At 44.3% G+C, this 19,374-nt stretch overlaps 1 protein-coding gene across 1 annotated transcript in view; it reads right to left on the bottom strand.

The window, feature by feature from the left end:
- The window catches only part of SCML4 (Scm polycomb group protein like 4), a 113,246-nt gene that overhangs the window by 22,442 nt on the left and 71,430 nt on the right, over positions 1–19,374 (bottom strand). Inside the window, exons 4-5 of the mRNA XM_073335165.1 lie at positions 16,644–16,844; positions 14,139–14,333 (exon numbers count right to left, since the gene is read on the bottom strand). Of these exons, the coding sequence (XP_073191266.1) occupies positions 14,139–14,333; positions 16,644–16,844 (396 nt within the window). The remainder of the gene's footprint in view (positions 1–14,138; positions 14,334–16,643; positions 16,845–19,374) is intronic.

The raw sequence follows: 19,374 nt of genomic DNA on the forward strand, positions 1-19,374 counted from the left end.
CCGTCTGTGACTCTGGTTATAAACAAAGCATCCGCTCACAAGTTACTCCAATATCCCTCAACAATCCAACACAAGCCAGATCAAAAGAAGCAATTTAACCTTACAGTACCTTTTCCACACCATGCCGTGGCTGTCTTAGCTTAGTCAGGCAATAAAACCTTTAAAGGAGCCACATCTGCTTTATGGCAGCAGAGCTACGCAACTCACTACTACCGGAAGAGAGGGACACAGAGATGCTTCCCTCAGGAGTCAAAGCATCACTGAGGCAACCACAAACAGCCAGTGAGCAGCAAGAATGTGGCATCTGATGACAGCATTTCATCACAGCCACATCTGAATTTTTCTAATGATGGGATGGCAGTTGTTGCATCATCAACAGGAATATGTGATCGGACTAATTTTAAAACAATCAAACCATAGGCAGGACCAGGGAAATATAATTAAACCCCATCCATTTGTGCCTATATTTATTATGCATATTGAAATCATGGCACTGCTGTAGAGACGAACTGCTAAAGAGTGATTTCTCCTGTATTTAGTCTAATTGAGGCAGGCTCTGTGTTTCTATGACATCCATATGAGCATGTAGCAAACTTTTGGGTGCCATAAAATAATGGCTACTAATAAATGTATACTACCCAGAGTCTGGGTAGCAGCGTGGGTTAAAGCACTCACCTTGCACTACAGCTGGTTGAAAATTTTGTGGAAAAATGGCTTCTTAAAAAAATTTTGTGGAAAAATGACTTCTTAAAAAAATGATCTGTTTATTTTGCTGTAACTGGTAAATGGAAATGTAGCAGTGTTTTCTTTTTTGGTTTTCCTTCCCCTTTCCCCCTGTCTTTTGTAAGAGGCAAATGGAAACAGAAAAGAATTGAAAAAGCAGGGGACGGAGATTAAAAAAAAGGGCAAAACAGTGGGGGGAGGAAAAACTGTAAACATGTTATTCATGAAGAATTTTGCATAAACAAATATCATTCCTTTTGGGAACCTGGGCAATGAAAATGACCTTTCAACTTTACACATTTTTTGGGCAATTCCTCCACCTTTCACAAGTTCAAATTCTGCCTTAATGGAAATCTGCTCTTAGGAACATAGGAGCTGCCAAATGATCAGACCCAAGGGTCATCTAGTCTAGTATCCTGTCTTCAATAGTCTGAGAAATGTCTTCAAATGTCTGAGAAAGGTTCAAGAACCCCACAGTAGGAAGATATGGGATAATCTTACCCCTGTGAAGGTCTCACCCTGATGCCTAATTGGAAAGAGTCCAGCGAAGGGCAACAAAAATGATTAGGGGGCTGGAGCACATGACTTATGAGGAGAGGCTGAGGGAACTGGGATTATTTAGTCTGCAGAAGAGAAGGGTGAGGGAGGATTTGATAGCTGCTTTCAGCTACCTGAAAGGGGGTTCCAAAGAGGATGGATCTAGACTATTCTCAGTGGTGGCAGATGACAGAACAAAGAGTAATGGTCTCAAGTTGCAGTGGGGGAGGTTTAGGTTGGCTATTAGGGAAAACTTTTTCGCTAGGAGGGTGGTGAAGCACTGGAATGGGTTACCTAGGGCGGTGGTAGAATCTCCTTCCTTAGAGGTTTTTAAGGTCAGGCTTGACAAAGCCCTAGCTGGGATGATTTAGTTGGGGACTGGTCCTGCTTTGAGCAGGGGGTTGGATTAGATGACCTCCTGAGGTCCCTTCCAACCCTGATATTCTATGATTCTAATAGTTAGACATTGGTTTAAATCCTGAATCATGAGTTTTTATTTTCTACCCAAAACTTTTTTTAAAGCATTCACTATTATAACTCTTGATATCCTTCTTCCAGATAAATGCCCAATTCCTTCCCACCCCACCCCCAAAAAATCTTGGCCTCAACAGTGTCCTGTGGCAATGAGTTCTGCAGTCTAATAACATGATGAGTGAAAAAGTATTTCCTCTTTCCAATATTATATTTGCTACCTTTCAATTCCATTGAATGCTCCCATGTTCTTGGTCCTTATCACCAAACCACAACATTCAGTGCACCTGACTAGTCTCTGATCAGAAAAGGTTCAAAACTAGAATAGCAGAAGTGTTTCACCTGAGTGCCAAGTTACATAGGTATAGCTGTGAGGAGGAGTTTGCACAGTGCCATTATGCACTGTACTTCACTCTAGTCAGTTCTATCAGTCTTTTCCTTTCATACGCATCAAATTCACATAATGCATGTGTAACCCACACACCTCCTGGGTGTGATGTTCTGACCCATCTAGTGGTGCCAAGATAATTTAAAGAGAGAGAGATTAATGAGTCTGCTTAACAGCCGTATGGCTTTTAGCTCATGCAGGAGAGGCTCATGCACTAAACTCCGGAAACCCCAGGTTTGATCCTGCCTGCAGACGACCAGAGTCTGTTGGTATTACACGTGTGGGCATATGTGGGCTTCCTGTACATGAACAATGAAAAATTTAATTTCATAGCCTTTCTCCATAGTATCACTAAGTGCATTTAATTTAATTTCATAGCCTTTCTCCACAGTATCACTAAGTTCACGATCACACTGCACACAACACATTAATAACCCTATATAGCATGGCACAAACTGGCATGAGGTAAAAGTTTGAGAGGACCTTCTTCCCCTGTTGGCCATGAATAATTTTATAAGTTACTGACTAATGTAAATGTCACTTGGGTAAATGATATTTGTGATAATGGTGGACTGTTGCCTGTGGGATTTTTAAGCACATCTGTTGATCTGACATCGTGCAATACGGGCATTTTGTATCACATTGTTAACCAACATGAAATATTTTACACACTGTTTTAGGAATAGGAGATTCATATTTAACTTTCATTTAACTCATTTGAAAATAAAGCACTTGCTGATATTTTACATTCAAACTGCTTCAAAAGAATGAAAAAAAATTCCAAGAAAATCTTAAAAATCCTAGCAAGTTAAAACAAATTTAACCATAAGCATGATATTCTACATCTTACTAGAACTCTAGGTATATTTTACCTTCATTCTGCACGTCTGGACATGTAAGACATGAATTAAAATGCTTGTCTCATGCGTGTTTTTGTTCATAGTGGACGCTATCTCATCCATCACACTCTGGGCACTTACTCTAATCATTTCATCCAAATTCTTTGTTGACACACTTTGAATTATGTGTTATCAAAAACAGCTTTATCTAGATTCCTTTTGAAAGCCCCATTCCATATTTGGCTCCTTTGCCCTAATCTCAACATCAGCAACATTTTGATTCTGCTGTAAATCGTCTTGCACTGGAACCAGGTCACTGCAAGCCATTGCTCTGAAAGAACTGTTTGTTCAATAATGCAAGTCACTCATGTTCCCTCTCAGTTGTTTTTAGTGGCACTTGGTAGAAGGAGAGAGATCAACAAGGCTCCAGCCTTCAACGTGTGACGAGTCTTATTCATAGGGGATGGTTTGTTTTCAGATTGAGCATGGATGCAGTAATCCAGAGGAGAATGAGAAATGTTTCTTCTTGGGTTGACTGCTGGAGGGAGGTTTGTTCACATCATTTGACACAGAGTTCCAAGGAAGTGGGAGCAACTCCATTACTGGGCATGCACATGAGTTTCAATTTCAAATATAGCTCAAAGTGTTGGTCATTCCTGAGTTAAGTAAGAGAAGCCATTTATTCATGTCTGAATACTGATAACATCATAGCAGAATTTTCGGAGGCCTTCTCAATCCATCACTGAGTTACCAAACATACAATCATAGATGTTAGAGATCAAAAATATCTTCTGGGTCAAGTTCCTCCTCAGTGGAACTACATCGTTTTCAGTGGATCTACACCAGGGGTGAATTTAACCTACTGGATCACCCTCTCCCTCTCCCTGCCAAAGATGGATTTATTCCCTGTTATACCTTTACTAGGGTTTTGTCCAGTTTAGTTTTAAAGGTTGCAAACAATGGGACTTCTACTGCCTGCAATGGGAGACTATCAACAACCTAACAGATCACTCTATAGGGAAACTTCTCTTGATACTGTATTTTAATTTTCTGTTACTTAACTTCACCTATTACTCCTACTTATATCCCCAGGTACCACCCTCAAGCATTCCTCTCCCTCCTTGGCATTTTTGAGAGACAAGTTCACAAGTAACAAATTACTCAAAATTTGCAGCTCTTGCTGCTCCTTCACCGAGTCACCACCTTAAATTTTATGTCCAGAAAGCAAGACTGTGTATAAAGGTCAATTTCTATTCCATCAAAATGAAGGGTTACAAATGACTTATCATTGTAACATAACACCCCCTCACTGAAATTCAGTCAATCGGTTCTTGAAAGGGGAGGGAGGTTGTGCGGGGGGTAATGTCATACCCCCTCTTTTCAGAGCTGCTGGTTGTGAAAAGAAAGAAAAGAGCCTGAGAATACAAATACTTTCCCCCTCTGCCCCAATTCAAGCACTGTGGTCAATCTGCGCCCCCACCCGCCCCCCCCAAAAAACCAAACTCAAACAACTTAAAGATTAAGCAAATGTTTTATATTAGATTTGGCTGTGGTTGGGTGGCTTGCACAGTGCCTTCATTCCCCCTTTGAATGTGAATGTAATATTTTATTTAGCATTTAAGGGATAATGTTCATGGTAGAGGAATATATGAGGCAGTAAATGGCCTTTGCAGGTAATTAAACACTGAAGCCAAGCTGAAGCTACTGATAACCATAAAAGCCATTTATTATGAGCATACGCTAAAACCATGAGCACTGTTCCTAGTGCATGACAGGACAAGATTTAACAAGCCACAACACTAGAAAGAGAAAACACTGTTTTTCGTGCCCTTTGAGGGTTTGAAATTTCTGTGCTTCTGTTTATTCAGTATCTCCTGTGTCACTTTGAGGACAAGATTTCCATAATAATTTAGATAGCAATAATATTCCTTAGCTCTTATACAGTGTTCTTCATCTACAATGCTCAAAGGGCTTTTCAAAGGAAGGTGAGAATCATTATCCTCATTTGACAGATGAGGACAGAGGCCCAGAGACATGAAGAAACTTGCCCCCAGTCAGCCAGCAGGCCAATGGCAGAGCCAGGGATAGAATCCTGTCTCCCAACTCCCACTCCAGTGCCCTTTCCACTGGACCAGACAACTACTTTGATTGCTATACCATGTTCTGTGCAAGGCTCACAGTGTGTTTACAAAGAGAGGAGCAATCCCTCCTCCTCCTTTGCAGCCAGTGAGAGGCCTTTTGCAGGGGAACTGGTATTGTTTTGCTAGTGCCTGATGTAGGCAGCACAATACAGGATGTGAACATCCCTTGCACAGTCAGATCTCTGCTCCATAGATATTTTTCCAGAGCATTGGCATAGCCAGGACTGGGAAAGTGTAAGGGCAAATTCAATAAAATTCTTCCACTTTACTCTGCGCTGATTAGGCCTCAACTGGTGTATTTTGTCCAGTTCTGGGCACCACATTTCAGGAAGGATGTGGACAAATTGGAGAAAGTCCAGAGAAGAGCGACAAAAATGATTAAAGAAAACACGACCTATGAGGGAAGATTGAAAAAATTGGGTTTGTTTAGTCTGGAGAAGAGAAGACTAAGGGAGGATATGATAACAGTTTTCAAATATGTAAAAGGTTGTTACAAGGAGAAGGGAGAAAAAATGTTTTTCTTAACATCTGAGGATAGGACAAGAAGCAGTGGGCTTAAATTGCAGCAGGGGATGTTTAGGTTGGACATTAGGAAAAACTTCCTAACTGTCAGGGTGGTTAAGCACTGGAATAAATTGCCTAGGGAGATTGTGGACTCTCCATCATTGGAGATTTTTAAGAGCAGGTTAGACAAACACTTGTCAGGGATGGTCTAGATAATACTTAGTCCTGCCATGAGTGCAGGGGACTGGACTAGATGACCTCTCATGGTCCCTTCCAGTCTTATGATTCTATGACTTTAAATCTGGAAGATTCACTGTTCACAGATCCTCCTATTCCTTCATTGGGGAGGAGAAAGATCGGCAGCGGCCACTCCAGCCATTGGGTGAAGTGAGGAATTGTCTCTTGCCCATCATTTAAATGCAGCCACCCCCGGGGTGGAACACAGCAGTCGTTTGATAGCACAATACAACATAAGACAACAAGAGTAAACAAATTAAATATGCAGTTGAAAGTGGAGGAGGAATTTCAGGAAGCCAAACACAGCTGGCAGGTTTGAAAGTGGCTACTGGGGTTAATGCTCCAGATTTTATTAAAAGTGCCTTTGGAATATCGATGACCACATGTGGTCAGAACTTCATCCAAAACATAGTATCTCCAGAAGGCCAATGCCGCTTAACATTGCACGGGGTATTGGGTCAAGAATGATGCAGGGGGGAAATTGACACCTTCTGTTTCACCAGCACAACTTCCTCCAGTACACCTGGGAGTTCTCTGGTGATCACTCATTCAAATATTTACTTAAGCCTATGCTCACTTCACATGTGAAACCGAACGCAATCAGAACACAGAGTGATGTGGCTGTGGGACTTAGCAGTAGTACTAATGCACGGGCACCTGTGAGGCTCGAGAGGGCTAGAACCTGGGTTTGCGAGTCCTTGGGCAACTGCTGCATTCAAGCCACCCCTTGATAACTCTGGCAGCGCAGTGATAGACAGGCTGTGAGCCTTGTGGGCCCAAGAACTATAGGACAGGCTACCCATAAAGGACCTGACTGGCAGTGGTCCCGGGGTCCTTGATTGGTCCAGGCGTACTAATTAAACCTGGCGGGGACACCAGGAAGTTGTCTGTGCAGCTAGGTGGATCCCCAGCCAGCGGCTGTGACAGACCCTGCTCCTTTGCCTTGTTTCTGATTCCTGGCCTTTGGTTCCAGCTCCGGTCTGATGCTTGGCTCTGGTTCCTGGGCTCTGGTTCTGACCCTCAGCTCTGGTTCTCGGCCCCTGACTCCAACTCCATCCACTCAGTCTGAGTGCTCACACTCTGGCTGTGATAGCGCCCCAAGAAGGAGCAGGGCCCCGTTGTGCTAGGCCTTGTACACGCAGGAAGACATGATCTCTGCCCCAACGCCTCACAGTCTAATTCATGAGGCAACAAATGGTTGTAACAAACAGTATGGGTTATGAAGAAGGGAAGATGAGGGTAGCAGTGCTAAGAATAGGCACAGGGGCTAGCTATAAATAGGGCCTCATGGTTCTGGGTTCTCAGACATTTAAAACATTGTACATGATATAGGCTTAAATAAATATATCAGCAATTCCCACCAGGCCTTTATGTAGCCATTAACATTTGGCAGCTGACTGTGGGCACAAGTGAATAATACCTCAAGGGCAGGACTGAAAGGTGACTACTGCATGATGTCAGTGGATTAATATGACTAGACGCAATAGCACAGTCTCCTCTCTCTTCTGTCGGTGTAAGTCAAGAATAACTGCCCTCAAGTCACCACATGGGTTACATTCATTGGCGCACAGAGGCTAAAAGGCACACGCAGTTTTAAAAATAAAGACCATCTAGATTCCAAACTGGAGAACAGAAACCATGAAAAGCATTGCTGCTTTGCACGATGTCCTATGGTGTTTTATTATGGGAATTTCACCTTCAATGTGAAATTCACCCAGGTGTACAGGGCCTTGCACAATCCCTCTTCACTAAGTACGAGGAATTCTTATGATGAGTTCAAGGGGAGCAACAGCAGAAGTAGCTACAGAGGTGGGGAGAGGGATTGGTCTCTGCATTGCACATAACAGAGCGGGGTCTCTGTACTGACCCTGCTGCATAGATGCAGAAGGAGGGGTTAGTAGCTGGTCAGAGGAAGGTTCATAAGACACAGGAGTACACAAATTCAGCAGGCCAAGCTTTGCTCCTACTTACACCAGTGTAAATTTGGAGTTATTCTATTGATGGCAACGGAGTGATTGAGGATTCACACTGCTGTAAGTGGGAGTAGTACTTGGTCAATTGGCTCTTTGTAGGTAGCATGACCAGATGTCCCGATTTTATAGGGAAAGTCCTGATATTTGGGGCTTTTACTTATATAGGCTCCTATTTCCCCCCACCCCCTGTCCCGATTTTTCACATTTGCTATCTGGTCACCCTATTTGTAGATGTGGCATGAAGGGGCTGGGGTCACTTATCCAGTTCACAGACTGGAGTAGCAGCTGCATTTCAGCTCCATTCGTTGGCTAAGGGTTGACAGGGTAGTCTTCATCACACCCAACGTCCCTCCTACACTTCATAGGCTTTATGTGGGTAAAGTCAATTTCTCATTAAATGCTTTTATGTATTTTCTGATCCTGGACAATAATCTTGTAAATGAGTTTCCAAAACCAATAATAACTGACTGTAGCAAGGATACATACACTGAGGTATTTATAGAGTACAGTATGTGCCTCCTCATTCAATCAAAATGTCGACTTAACAGAAGCACAAGAACAGCAACATGTACCATGCATCGATTCCCCGGTTTCACCAAAATCCTGTGTGTGCCAAGCTTTCACTGTATTTCCTGGAGTATATGGCTGAATGGGATTGGGCTGCATTGCAATATATACAATATTGCAATACATAGGAAAGTAATCTTTTCACTTATAACAATGACATAACATGCTGGCACTATATGGATTCCTCATGCTATGAAGTGCCAAAATAATCCCTTCAGTGGCTCATCATTGTCCACTTACCCCACACAGAACAGAGCCTGATCTACAATGATGGCATTTGCAAAGGGGGTAGCATGGCTGGAATAGATTCTGCCATTCGCACTCAGGCTGAGTAGTACCAGGAAATGAATGGGACCGGTAGCACAGTAAGCTGCTATTCAACGTGAGTAAGGATGGTGGAATCTGGCTCATAGTTCATCAGTCAGAACAGAGCCAGTGCTAGGCATAAGCAGACTAAGCAATTGCTTAGGGCCCCGAGCAGCTCAAGGGGACCCCCTATTAATTATTAGTATGTGTTGTGTATGTGGGGGAGGGGGGAAGGCAAAAATATTCTGGCTTAGGGCCCCCATAGGCTAACACCGGCACTGGCAGAAACCATGGCCACACTACATAAACAACCCCCCTCTCTGGTGGTGGCTGGCTAAAAACCAAAACATTATCCTGAATGCCTAAGAAAAAAATATTTGAGAAACAAAACTACATGTGATAATCAATCATTCTTATAACACTGGATTCAAAGCTACATTGCCACTCGTCACATCTGCAGTGCAAATACTGTAGGCATGGCGGGGTGGGGGAGTGGAGTGGGGAGCGGATGATGTTTCTTATAAGTTGCTCACTCCTAAAAGGCTGAAAGTGATTGATGTGAAGCTGATATTAGCCATTCCAAACTAATAGCGCCAGGTTGATGTATAATAGTGCTATGCTCTGTCAGATTTGCGTGTCGCATGGCAAGCACCTGACTTAATGTGACTTCAGATGAAAAATGAAGGTAGTGGAATAGTCATTGGTTATAGAACCTTTCACCTCTAGTTCACTTGTTCTAATCCAAACCAGGCTGTTAGTGACAGAGACTTGTTACCACCTGGTGTCTCTTCCTCGTGAAATGAAACTGACTCAGTCCAGTTCCCAGTAGGCAGATCTCCACATTACAAAAACCAGCATCACAATCAGACCCCCTTAGTGATAGCATAAGCAGAGAGGCTAAGGACTGCATGGACGTGAGATTCTCTCCCCTTGAATTGGTGCCTCCAAGCCAGAAGAAGTGATTGGATGGGTCACTGTAGGGAACCTCACACTGCTGCTGCCCCGCCAGTTTGGTAGCTAACGATAAGCATTCGCTTCCCAGTTCTGTTCACCTGGCATCTTTCATAAGTATTAACTGCACTTTAAAAATGAAAGGAAAAATCGTGTCGGTGACAGAGCAATGACTGCCCCCAATGGTCTACACAGGGATTGACAACCTTTGGCACGCAGCCCGTCAGGGAAAGCTGCTGGCAGGCCAGGATGGTTTGTTTACCTGCAGGGTCTGCAGGTTCAGCTGATCGCAGCTCCCACTGGCTGGGGTTTCCTGTTCCAGGGCAATGGGGGCTGCGGGAAGTGGCGGCCAGCACATCCCTCAGCCGCACCGCTTCCCGCAGCCCCCACTGGCCTAGAACAGTGAACCGCGGACAGTGGGAGCTGCCATCGACTGAACCTGTGGACGCTGCAGGTAAACAAACTGTCCTGGCCCGCCAGCAGATTTCCCTGATGGGCCGCATGCCAAAGGTTGCCGATCCCTGGTCTAACAGATCATGACAGGAAGTGATATGAGATCACTACGGCATTCCCATTGCAAAATTCACTGATGTTGATAGTCGTGTTAGGAAAATACTTTTGAACAAACTGAGGCTTGGAATTGTGGCTTCCAGGGGATTTTCTATGCTGCCTTTTGACATGTTATGACATTTGCACAAGGTGAGGTACAGGAGAATCAGCCTGTAATTGACACTCAGTTTAATCATAAGTGTAAGTTCTGTCTCATTTTATTTCTGTTAACCTTATGAAAAAGAAATTCTTTCCCCTCTTGGGGCTATTCACTCAGAACAGCCTCATGATCTACTCCGCAGTCAGAATGTGCAGCCAGCTTCTGAAGTGACACTCTTCATTGACTGCCAATTGAGCACCAAGGCCAACACGAGTTCAGGGTGAAAAATGGCACTACAAATAACCCTTCAGTGATGGCAGATTATGGTCAAGGTGTTTTGTCAGTCATTTAGAATGAGAGATTCTCTACCATTACAGGCCAAACATCCCAAACTGGATGCCTAACCTTTGGCTCCTGAATCCACATTTAGGCGCATGATTGAAAGTGGCCTCATGTTCAGAGGAGCTGAGCCCTCCAGTTCCCACTGATTTCCCACCTACCCAGCTCTCATCATTGTAGCTTACACTTCTCTGTATGTTGCTTTTCCTGCTACGCCCCTTTGGTGTGTAAATGACACTCATTTGACACGCCCACTGACTTGATGCATTTACATTCCTTTACTACTTGCACTTGTTTCCTGCACCCACTATGTCTGATGTGTCAGTTATACCACCACTAAATTTGGCTCAGAACCTTCTGTGGGAGTTGCACCTGTTTACAGCTGGTCTGAATTTGGTGCTAATACCTATGCTCAGATTGGCCACAGGTACTGGTTCACATGGGACATCAGAGGAGACTTTGCAGAGCTGGCTTCGGGAAGGAGAGAGAAACTTCGCTAGTGCAGGTAAAGACAAAGGGAAGCAGGCTCTGTAAAGCCACTATGTTCCCAGCCCCATGCCGGTGGGAGGGGGAATGGAATGGGGAGGGCGTAGCTGTGCTGTTGAATGCACGTGGCACGCTGTATAGACCTTGCAGTTTACTCTCTCCCTCCAGAGGGAGTGGATCCAGAGGGAGAGCACAATTCTCTCAGTCACAGGTTCCCTCCCAGGCTGCTCCTGAAGCAATGTAACAGCATGCTGCCCCTTACTCTGGCCTTGTGCAAAGCCATGACTGAACCCTGTATCTAATGCAGACAGTGTATTCCAAAATAGCGGCTACACAATGACATTGTAAAGGAGATGCAGAGAGTACAAAATAGTCCCATCTAATGAACTGTAGCCTTCCATCAGAAACAGACTTTCCACACAAAGCCTCCAGGCGCATGCCCTCAACTACTATACAAATGTCCAGGCTTCACAGATACATTAGGGGTGCTGGAAATGCCTTATTCTGAGCAGGACAATACAACTTTTCAATGTTTGGTTTCCTAATTCTCTTCCCCCATAACATGTGGCTTCAGAGTGAGATGACAGCTGGATCAGTTTTCCAGAAAAGTCTGCTCCTGCATGGATTGTGCACCCCAAACTCCCACTAGCATGGTTTGTAAAGAAGACAGGGTTAGGGTCTTCCAGATGAATGAGTGATTTGGGGATCATAACTGTGGCCACTATATAGCATTCTCCTCACAATTGCAGACAAGTAACTCCCATGAAATGTACACCATCAACAGGAGAATGTGCTCCCAAACCAATAATGATGTTCTTGTTAATAAAAGGAAAGGAAAATAATCTATGCCATGAAAAAGGATACAGATGAACTGTAGATTCAAAGCCTGGTCTTTCCATCTTCCTGAAGGCTGCTGCTTACAAATGTAATGCCCTTTCTCTCCTGTGATACCAATCAGCCACTCCTCCTCTTTCAAATCTTTCAAATTTTCAAAATCTGTGATGTATTGAGGACTGTGCTAGAATTCCAAGCTATTGCTTTAAGACAGAGGGGGTGGGGTGTTCCTCGGTCCTGCTTGCAGCCTAGGGGGCTCTGTAGCATAGTGGGTGTGATCAGAGTCAGTTTGAAAAGAGACAGCTTAAAGCAAGTTGTGCCTTTTTGTTTTAGGGAGCAGCAGGTTTTATTTCTCTGTTTTGGGTTTCTTGTCTGTTCTGAATTGTAAGGAATAAAGTAGTGTTACGTTGCAACCTTCCAGCAGGAGTATCCTATGTTTTTATTTAATTTCTCTCTTTGTAGGCTGTGAAACATAACAGCTCCCTTAAAACACACAGCATCTGCAAGACCTAGCAACATTAAATCATCAAGCATTGTGTGTGTGTGTGTGTGTGTGTGAGAGAGAGAGAGAGAGAGAGAACACTAAAAGTGCATTGCTTGATGTTTTGGCTTTCAATGCATGGTTTGTTTGGTCTATATCTGCTTTAGACTGTAAGGTGCAGAGACCTTCCTTTTTCTGTTTGTACAGCACTGAGCGCATTGCCTGCGCTCAGCACATAATAAACCAAATCTTTTAAAGAATCACAAATCCAATCTAGATTTATATTCATTGGGTAGATCTAAAAGTGAGAGAAGTTGGAGCCTGATTCTGATCTCAGTTTACCACTATGTAAATCCAGAATAGTTCTGCTAAGGTAATGGCATTACTCTGGAGTTATAGTAGGGTAACTAATAGGAACCTGGCCCAATGTGTTGGATTGCTTACAAACTGCCACAAGCTACATACAGAATAGCTTTCTTTCCTGGTCTGAGTGAGGACTAACTAACTATTGGAGCAATTTACCAAGGGCTGTGGTGGATTCTCCATCACTGGCAATTTTTAAATCAAGATTGAATGTTTTCATAAAGATCTGCCGTAGGGATTAGTTTGGGGGAGTTCTACAGCCTGTGTTCTACAGGAGGTCAGACTAGATGATCACAATGGTCCTTTCTGGGCTTGGAATCTATGCGCGTTATCTTCTGGCTTAGCACTGAAAAGCCCACCTTTCATTCCACAGGAGGTATAAAGTTCCTTATTCTAAAATAAAAACTCTCTCTAAGCACAAGTCTATGGACATACTGAGTGAAATCCTGGTCTTATGTAAATTCATGGAAAAATTCCCATTGACTTCAACAGGGTCAGAATACCACGCATCGGCTGTGAGGACGCTGGGATTTCTGGACCTGTAACTCCCAACAGGTGACACTCTGGAGCAGTTACGCTACATCTAAGCCCTGTCTACACTGCAGCCTTCACCCTTGCTTCCATCTGTGAAGCTGCACTCACTGGGTATTATGGGTTTAAAAAATACTGGTCTAGACAAGTCTGAAGTATAGATCCTTTGCACGGCCCCACAAAACATATTGCTGCCTTGCATGTAGTCCTGGGTAGGCCACATTCTTTCAAGAATCAGTTGCAAAACAAAGTAGTTTTAAGAAGAAACACTCACATAGCTAATCGCTGAAACATAATATTCCAGAGTGTACATTATTAATTATGGTTGTTATTTCTTATTTGCATTGCGGTAACACCCAGGGGCCCAAGTCAGGATCGATAATGCACAAACACATAATAAGAGACCATCAAAGAGTTTAACCTTTAAATGAAGACAAGAAGCAACAGACAGGTATAACAATCAGAGGGCAGGGAGTCTGAGGTTGAACGGGGATAGCAAGCACATGGTAGCTAGTGTCAGGTCACTGAGGTGAAAAGTGAACACATAAAATAGATTACTGTAGTCCCTACTGCCCATCAACCAAGCCATTATCAGCTGGGAGTTTCCCACAGGTGTCATGAGAGCACTGGGTATACTAGAAATGAGCTAGTGGTCTGACTATCTGAAGCTTTGCTGTATAGCGAGCTGCTTCCTTTGCTGGAGAAATGGCTTCTAGACGAGAACCAGAAGTCCATTAGCAAACCCAGGGCTCCAGGAGGACAGCCTCATTTTCACTGGTCCTCCTCACATCTTTAACAGTAGTGGAATCAAAACCCACCTGACTCCAGTCTTCCATTCTCATACTGCGCTGGGTTTCCAGAGGTGCTGCTATACTGTGGGAAAGGCTGATTACTGAAGAGATTGTCACACAGTAGGCTGCGGCAGAGCTTCTTGAGGAAGCGCAGGACATAGCCAATGCTGTTCACTACTGGCAGGCTCAGGAGGTGCTGCTTCCCATCAAACGAAGCAGAAACTGAAAAGCAAGTGAGGACAATTCAGTACACTCAGCGATGCATGGGAGCAAAACAGTTTGAGAGGTCTTTTTAATGGCATATGAAAATGGTTCCAGGCAATGTTTGTTTTGGTTGCATAGAATATTTTCCATAGAGAGGGATCTGAACCACAACCCTAGATCCAGATCCACATTTTGCAGCTGACCCTCACCTCTGTAACGATCTAACCTCAAACACTAGTCCTGCCAGGACTTTGATGAAGATCAGATCTGAAGACAAACTTTGTGGCTCAAGTAGTGGAAAGTGTGGTGTGTGACTGGGAAGCATTTGAAGAAAATATTTATGTAAAGGAGTTAGGCTGGAAGGAGGTGAAGTCTACAGCCTGAAATTGTGTTGGAAGCCTCACTCAACTGCCTGCCAGAAGGAGGCAATTGGGTGGTGAGCGAATGAGGAGCTACTTCCTGGATAAGGGCTTTAAGTCTCCTAGATCCAGGAAGTTCATCTGCTGAGATGACTCCAAACAAAGGGTGAAGGTTCCCACTCTGCTTCACGCTGGAAGGACTCATGTTCCTCGGTGCTTCTTACTGGGAGTGGGAGATTATGGGCCAGATCCTCTGCTGATGTAAATCAACATAGCTCCATGAACTTCAATGGAGTTGTGTCAATTTATATCAGCTGAGGTTCTGAACCAATATCATTTTTTAAGAGTAGAAACAGCTGATGGTCAGTCCTGATGGTCACTCCTGTCCCTTGTCTGTTGCTGCTGGGAGGGAAGGAAGAGAAAAAAAATCGGAATAAGGTTTTCAGCTTTGGTACTTGAGTTTAATTCTAATCAGAAGACCTGAGTCCAATGAATTTTGCAGTCCTGGCCCACGGGGCGATTCCCCTCAGTAATGTTAATGAGAATCGTGCTCACGCAAGGAGAGAAGAATAAATGAACAGTAGAAACCTCACACTACACTGCACGGCTCACTGCTGATTTGCATGTTTTCAGGAAGGAGTTAGAATAATTTTCTGAGTGTATCTGGTGTCTCTCAAGAAAGCTGTAGCTGGAGTTAGAGTGCCCAAGGGAAACAAAAGGAGTAGAGAGGAATCATTAAGTGCTGCCCATCAGGACAGAGCTCCAGGTCACAAAGCGGAGGGAGAGTCTCAGTGATAGGGCAAAGCTGGGGTGGTCCTTGCTATGCAGGTTGGACTGGATCCTGAGTGATTTCAACCTTACTGCTTGCTTGCAGCTCTCTATCTTCAGGAGCTCATTTGAAAATTATTATTTTTATTTTATTCCGTTGTTCCAAAGCTGCAACCCAATCCTCCTGCTATATAAAAAATATTCATGCTAAGCCTTCAGTTCACAGTGATCTCCACTCTTAGCTGCCCCAGACATGGGCCCAAATTCTATTCTCTATTCTTCACTGGGGTTCCATGGGTGTGGCTGAGAGCAGATCTGGCCCATCGATTGTACACAGAGGGCAATCTTGTACCATTGAAGTCAATGGGTGTTTTACCTAGGAGTAGTATTTGACCCACCCATAACGCATATAGCTTAAGCAAATGGATAATGCTGTATGTCACTGTAAAATTAAATTTAATACACAGCCCATGTTAGTCCAATCCTTTTGTTTCCCCTGTACTGCTTCTTTTCCCACCGTTTAATTAAAAAAAACCTCTTGAGCCAAGAAAAAAGTGAGAAGACAAAAGGAAACTAATTTAAAATGAGATAGGAAATTGAAGTGCTTTTGATATTTGATTTTTACTGGCTGCTTTGTTGGGCCAAACAAGTGACATTTTCAAACACATGATGTGTTCTGTCAATATCAAGAACTAGGCTGTGTAATCATAGAATATCAGGGTTGGAAGGGACCTCAGGAGGTCATCTAGTCCAACCCGCTGCTCAAAGCAGGACCAATCCCCAACTAAATTATCCCAGCCAGGGCTTTGTCAAGCCTGACCTTAAAAACCACAAAGGAAGGAGATGCCACCACCTCCCTAGGTAACCCGTTCCAGTGCTTCACCACCCTCCTAGTGAAAAAGTTTTTCCTAATATCCAACCTAAACCTCCCCCACTGCAACTTGAGACCATCACTTCACAGCATTCCAAAAACAGATCCTGTAGTCTCTTGTGCCAATATACTGTATGCCTGGGGCCTAATTCTAATCTCAAGTCTGTACAATTCCATTGACTTCAGTAGAGTTACTCCTAACGTCTATGGATGGAAATGAGGCTGGCCCAATGATCTGAATAACGCTGATATGACCTTGAGATTTAAAAGAAAGGTTATGATTTTATAGCACTTTCAGATTTATTGCAAAGCCTTTTTAAAATGTTTTACCTGACACCATCTCGCCTCCATAGCCCTGCTTGACAAGCGAGAAGACAGTCTTTTGCTGATGTGCGCAGTCAATGCATGCCTGCACTGCTTGCTGGAGGACCATGGAAGGTCTTTCAGGCCCAAAGTGATCTGGAAGCTGTTGCACTTTTTTCCTGTCGAGGTATGGCCCCATGTTTGCCTGTTTGTTGACGTAAATGCACACTGTAGACACAAAATCCCAACACAGTTGTTAAAAGATATTAACATCACAACCAACCCTGTTTTCTGGTTTTGTATATTTCATGATATTTAATTAAGAGCCCTTTCCAGTGTGAAATATCATGATGCGCAGTGACACAAATGACTAAATGCTGCTGGTTTTACTCCCATTGGATGAGTAAAGCAAGCAGAAATTGGCCCTGTATATATTTGGATAAGTGATGACAAGTCACCTGCAATTAAGGAAGTTCCTGAAAAAATGGCTGAGTCATGTATGATACTAAAACCATCATGCTGTGCCAAGTTCTGTCTCTGTGCCAGCTCACAGGGACTGTCACAGACTCCTGAGCTCAGACTCCTTCTGCTTCTACCTGATTGTGTCATATGACCAACGACACTCTGAAAAGTTTCTCACTTGGAGTGAAATTAAGCCTGGAGTTTAGAAGCCCCACAGGAAGGCCCTCTGCACCATTTTAAGATCTGCAGTGGGGCTGTGTATGGGAAAGAGGGTGAGGGCAAGCTAGAAATGTGATCTGTACACCTCAGGGGTCCTGCATGCAAGCCTCAGAAAGGTGGTCGCTAGGGGCAATTTCTGGGCAGAGTGCGGGGCCAACTAGGCCCCAGGACTGTGCACACAAATTGCTATCCTGCAACAGGCACTGCCTGGGAGATTTACGTGTTGAGCCTTTCCGAAGCAGAAGTGAAGAGACCTGCGGACTGGGCTGCCTCCAAATTCCTCAGGAGCCATCATACCCTGCAAAGGCAGAATAGTTCACTCCACACACTCAGCTGCCCCCATCCCAAGCCTTCAGAGAAGCGAGGGCGAAACTTTGCCCCTATATTGTAAACCTTTTGAATAGAGAAGTAGAGAATAAGGATAACAGTAATAGGATGAAGAGAAGGAGTACTTGTGGCACCTTAGAGACTAACCAATTTATTTGAGCATGAGCTTTCGTGCGCTACAGCTCACTTCATCAGATGCATCCGATGAAGTGAGCTGTAGCTCACGAAAGCTCATGCTCAAATAAATTGGTTAGTCTCTAAGGTGCCACAAGTCCTCCTTTTCTTTTTGCGAATACAGACTAACACGGCTGTTACTCTGAAACCAGTAATAGGATGGGTAGCTCCCCAACAGAGGGCGCTGCTGGGACTAAACCTGTGTGTAGGCAGCCACACGTTGAAGCGTCCTGCAGCACCGTTTTGTAAAATGGTTTATAATGTAGTTAGGGGCCCCAGATGTACCAAGGTAATCCTTGTTAGCACCTGGCTAGCAGGAGCCTTGTTTAAGCATGCGGAAGGTTATCTCAGTTTCCGGGTGACTATCGATGAGCCCGTGGTGAGTAAGACCAGGCCTGGGTAAGTCTAAAGTAAGATATATTGTAATAGCTGACTGAGTGTGCTGGAGTTCTGATCTTCCAGGCAATATAACATCATCCTCTGACAGAAATCGGGTCTGTGACAACAAATATCAAACATAGCGGAGGACATGGTGACAGCTGTGTAATGTTGGAAGGAATGTACAGTTTGCATCACCCTAATGAATACTAATGAATACTTAATACTTAACACTACATAGCGCTTTATATCTTCACAGTGCTGTACATAGAAAGATGCAATATAGTTAAAAATATAAGCAGGGTGTATGAGCTATGGAGAGCTCTTAGACTATAGATTTACTAATCAAATACAACATAAGATATAATACAGTGGTCCCCAAACTTTTCAGGGTCGCGCCCCACTTTACCCCTGTGCATGCCCCCTCTAGAGCTGGGGCTGGGAGCAGGGCTTTGGCTCCTGGGAGGAGGGGGGCCCACAGAGAGGGATAAGGGGTCCGTGGCCAGGGCTGAAGCTGGAGTTGGGGCCAGGGCTGGGAACAGAGCCCTAGCCAGGGGCCGAGGTTGGGGGTGGGGCCAGCAGCGGGGCCGTGGCCAGGTGTGGAGCTGTGGCTGGGCCATGGTCGAGGGCTGAGGCTGGGGCAGGGCCAGGAGCTGGGGCCGCAGCTGCGGGTGGAGCCAGAGCAGAGCTAGCAGAAGAGCAGGACTGGGTGGCACTCCCTCTCCACCCTCCATGGGGGCTGGCCCAGGCCCCGCCGTACCCCCCACAAAACGTTCATCCACCATTGGGGAACCTCTGATAGAACAGAATATCAAGACTCGATTTCTATCTGTGTTTGTGTTTCTGAATTTGACTCTGGGATCTGTTTCATTTGCCTAAAACTAGATTTGGTCATTTGCAGCACCCAATTCTTGGTCATAAGAATGAATAAGAAGGATCTGGTGGAAGGAGGCGTCTCCTGGATAACATTTAGTCTCCTAACATTCAAGAGACTTAGAGGGAATTTTTCAAAAGGGCCTAAATGATTTAGGAGCTCAAGTTTCATGAACTCTGTTCCCAGCAATGCCACAGACTTGAAGAAGTCACTTCACCCGTTGGGCCTCACCTTAGCCTCCTGTAAATTAGGAATAGCAATATCTATCTCACCAGGGTATTGTGAAGCTCTGTTTTTTAATATATGTAAAGCACTTTGTGATCC

This window comes from Lepidochelys kempii, chromosome 3, assembly GCF_965140265.1.
Source record: "Lepidochelys kempii isolate rLepKem1 chromosome 3, rLepKem1.hap2, whole genome shotgun sequence".
Classification (NCBI taxonomy): domain Eukaryota; kingdom Metazoa; phylum Chordata; order Testudines; family Cheloniidae; genus Lepidochelys; species Lepidochelys kempii.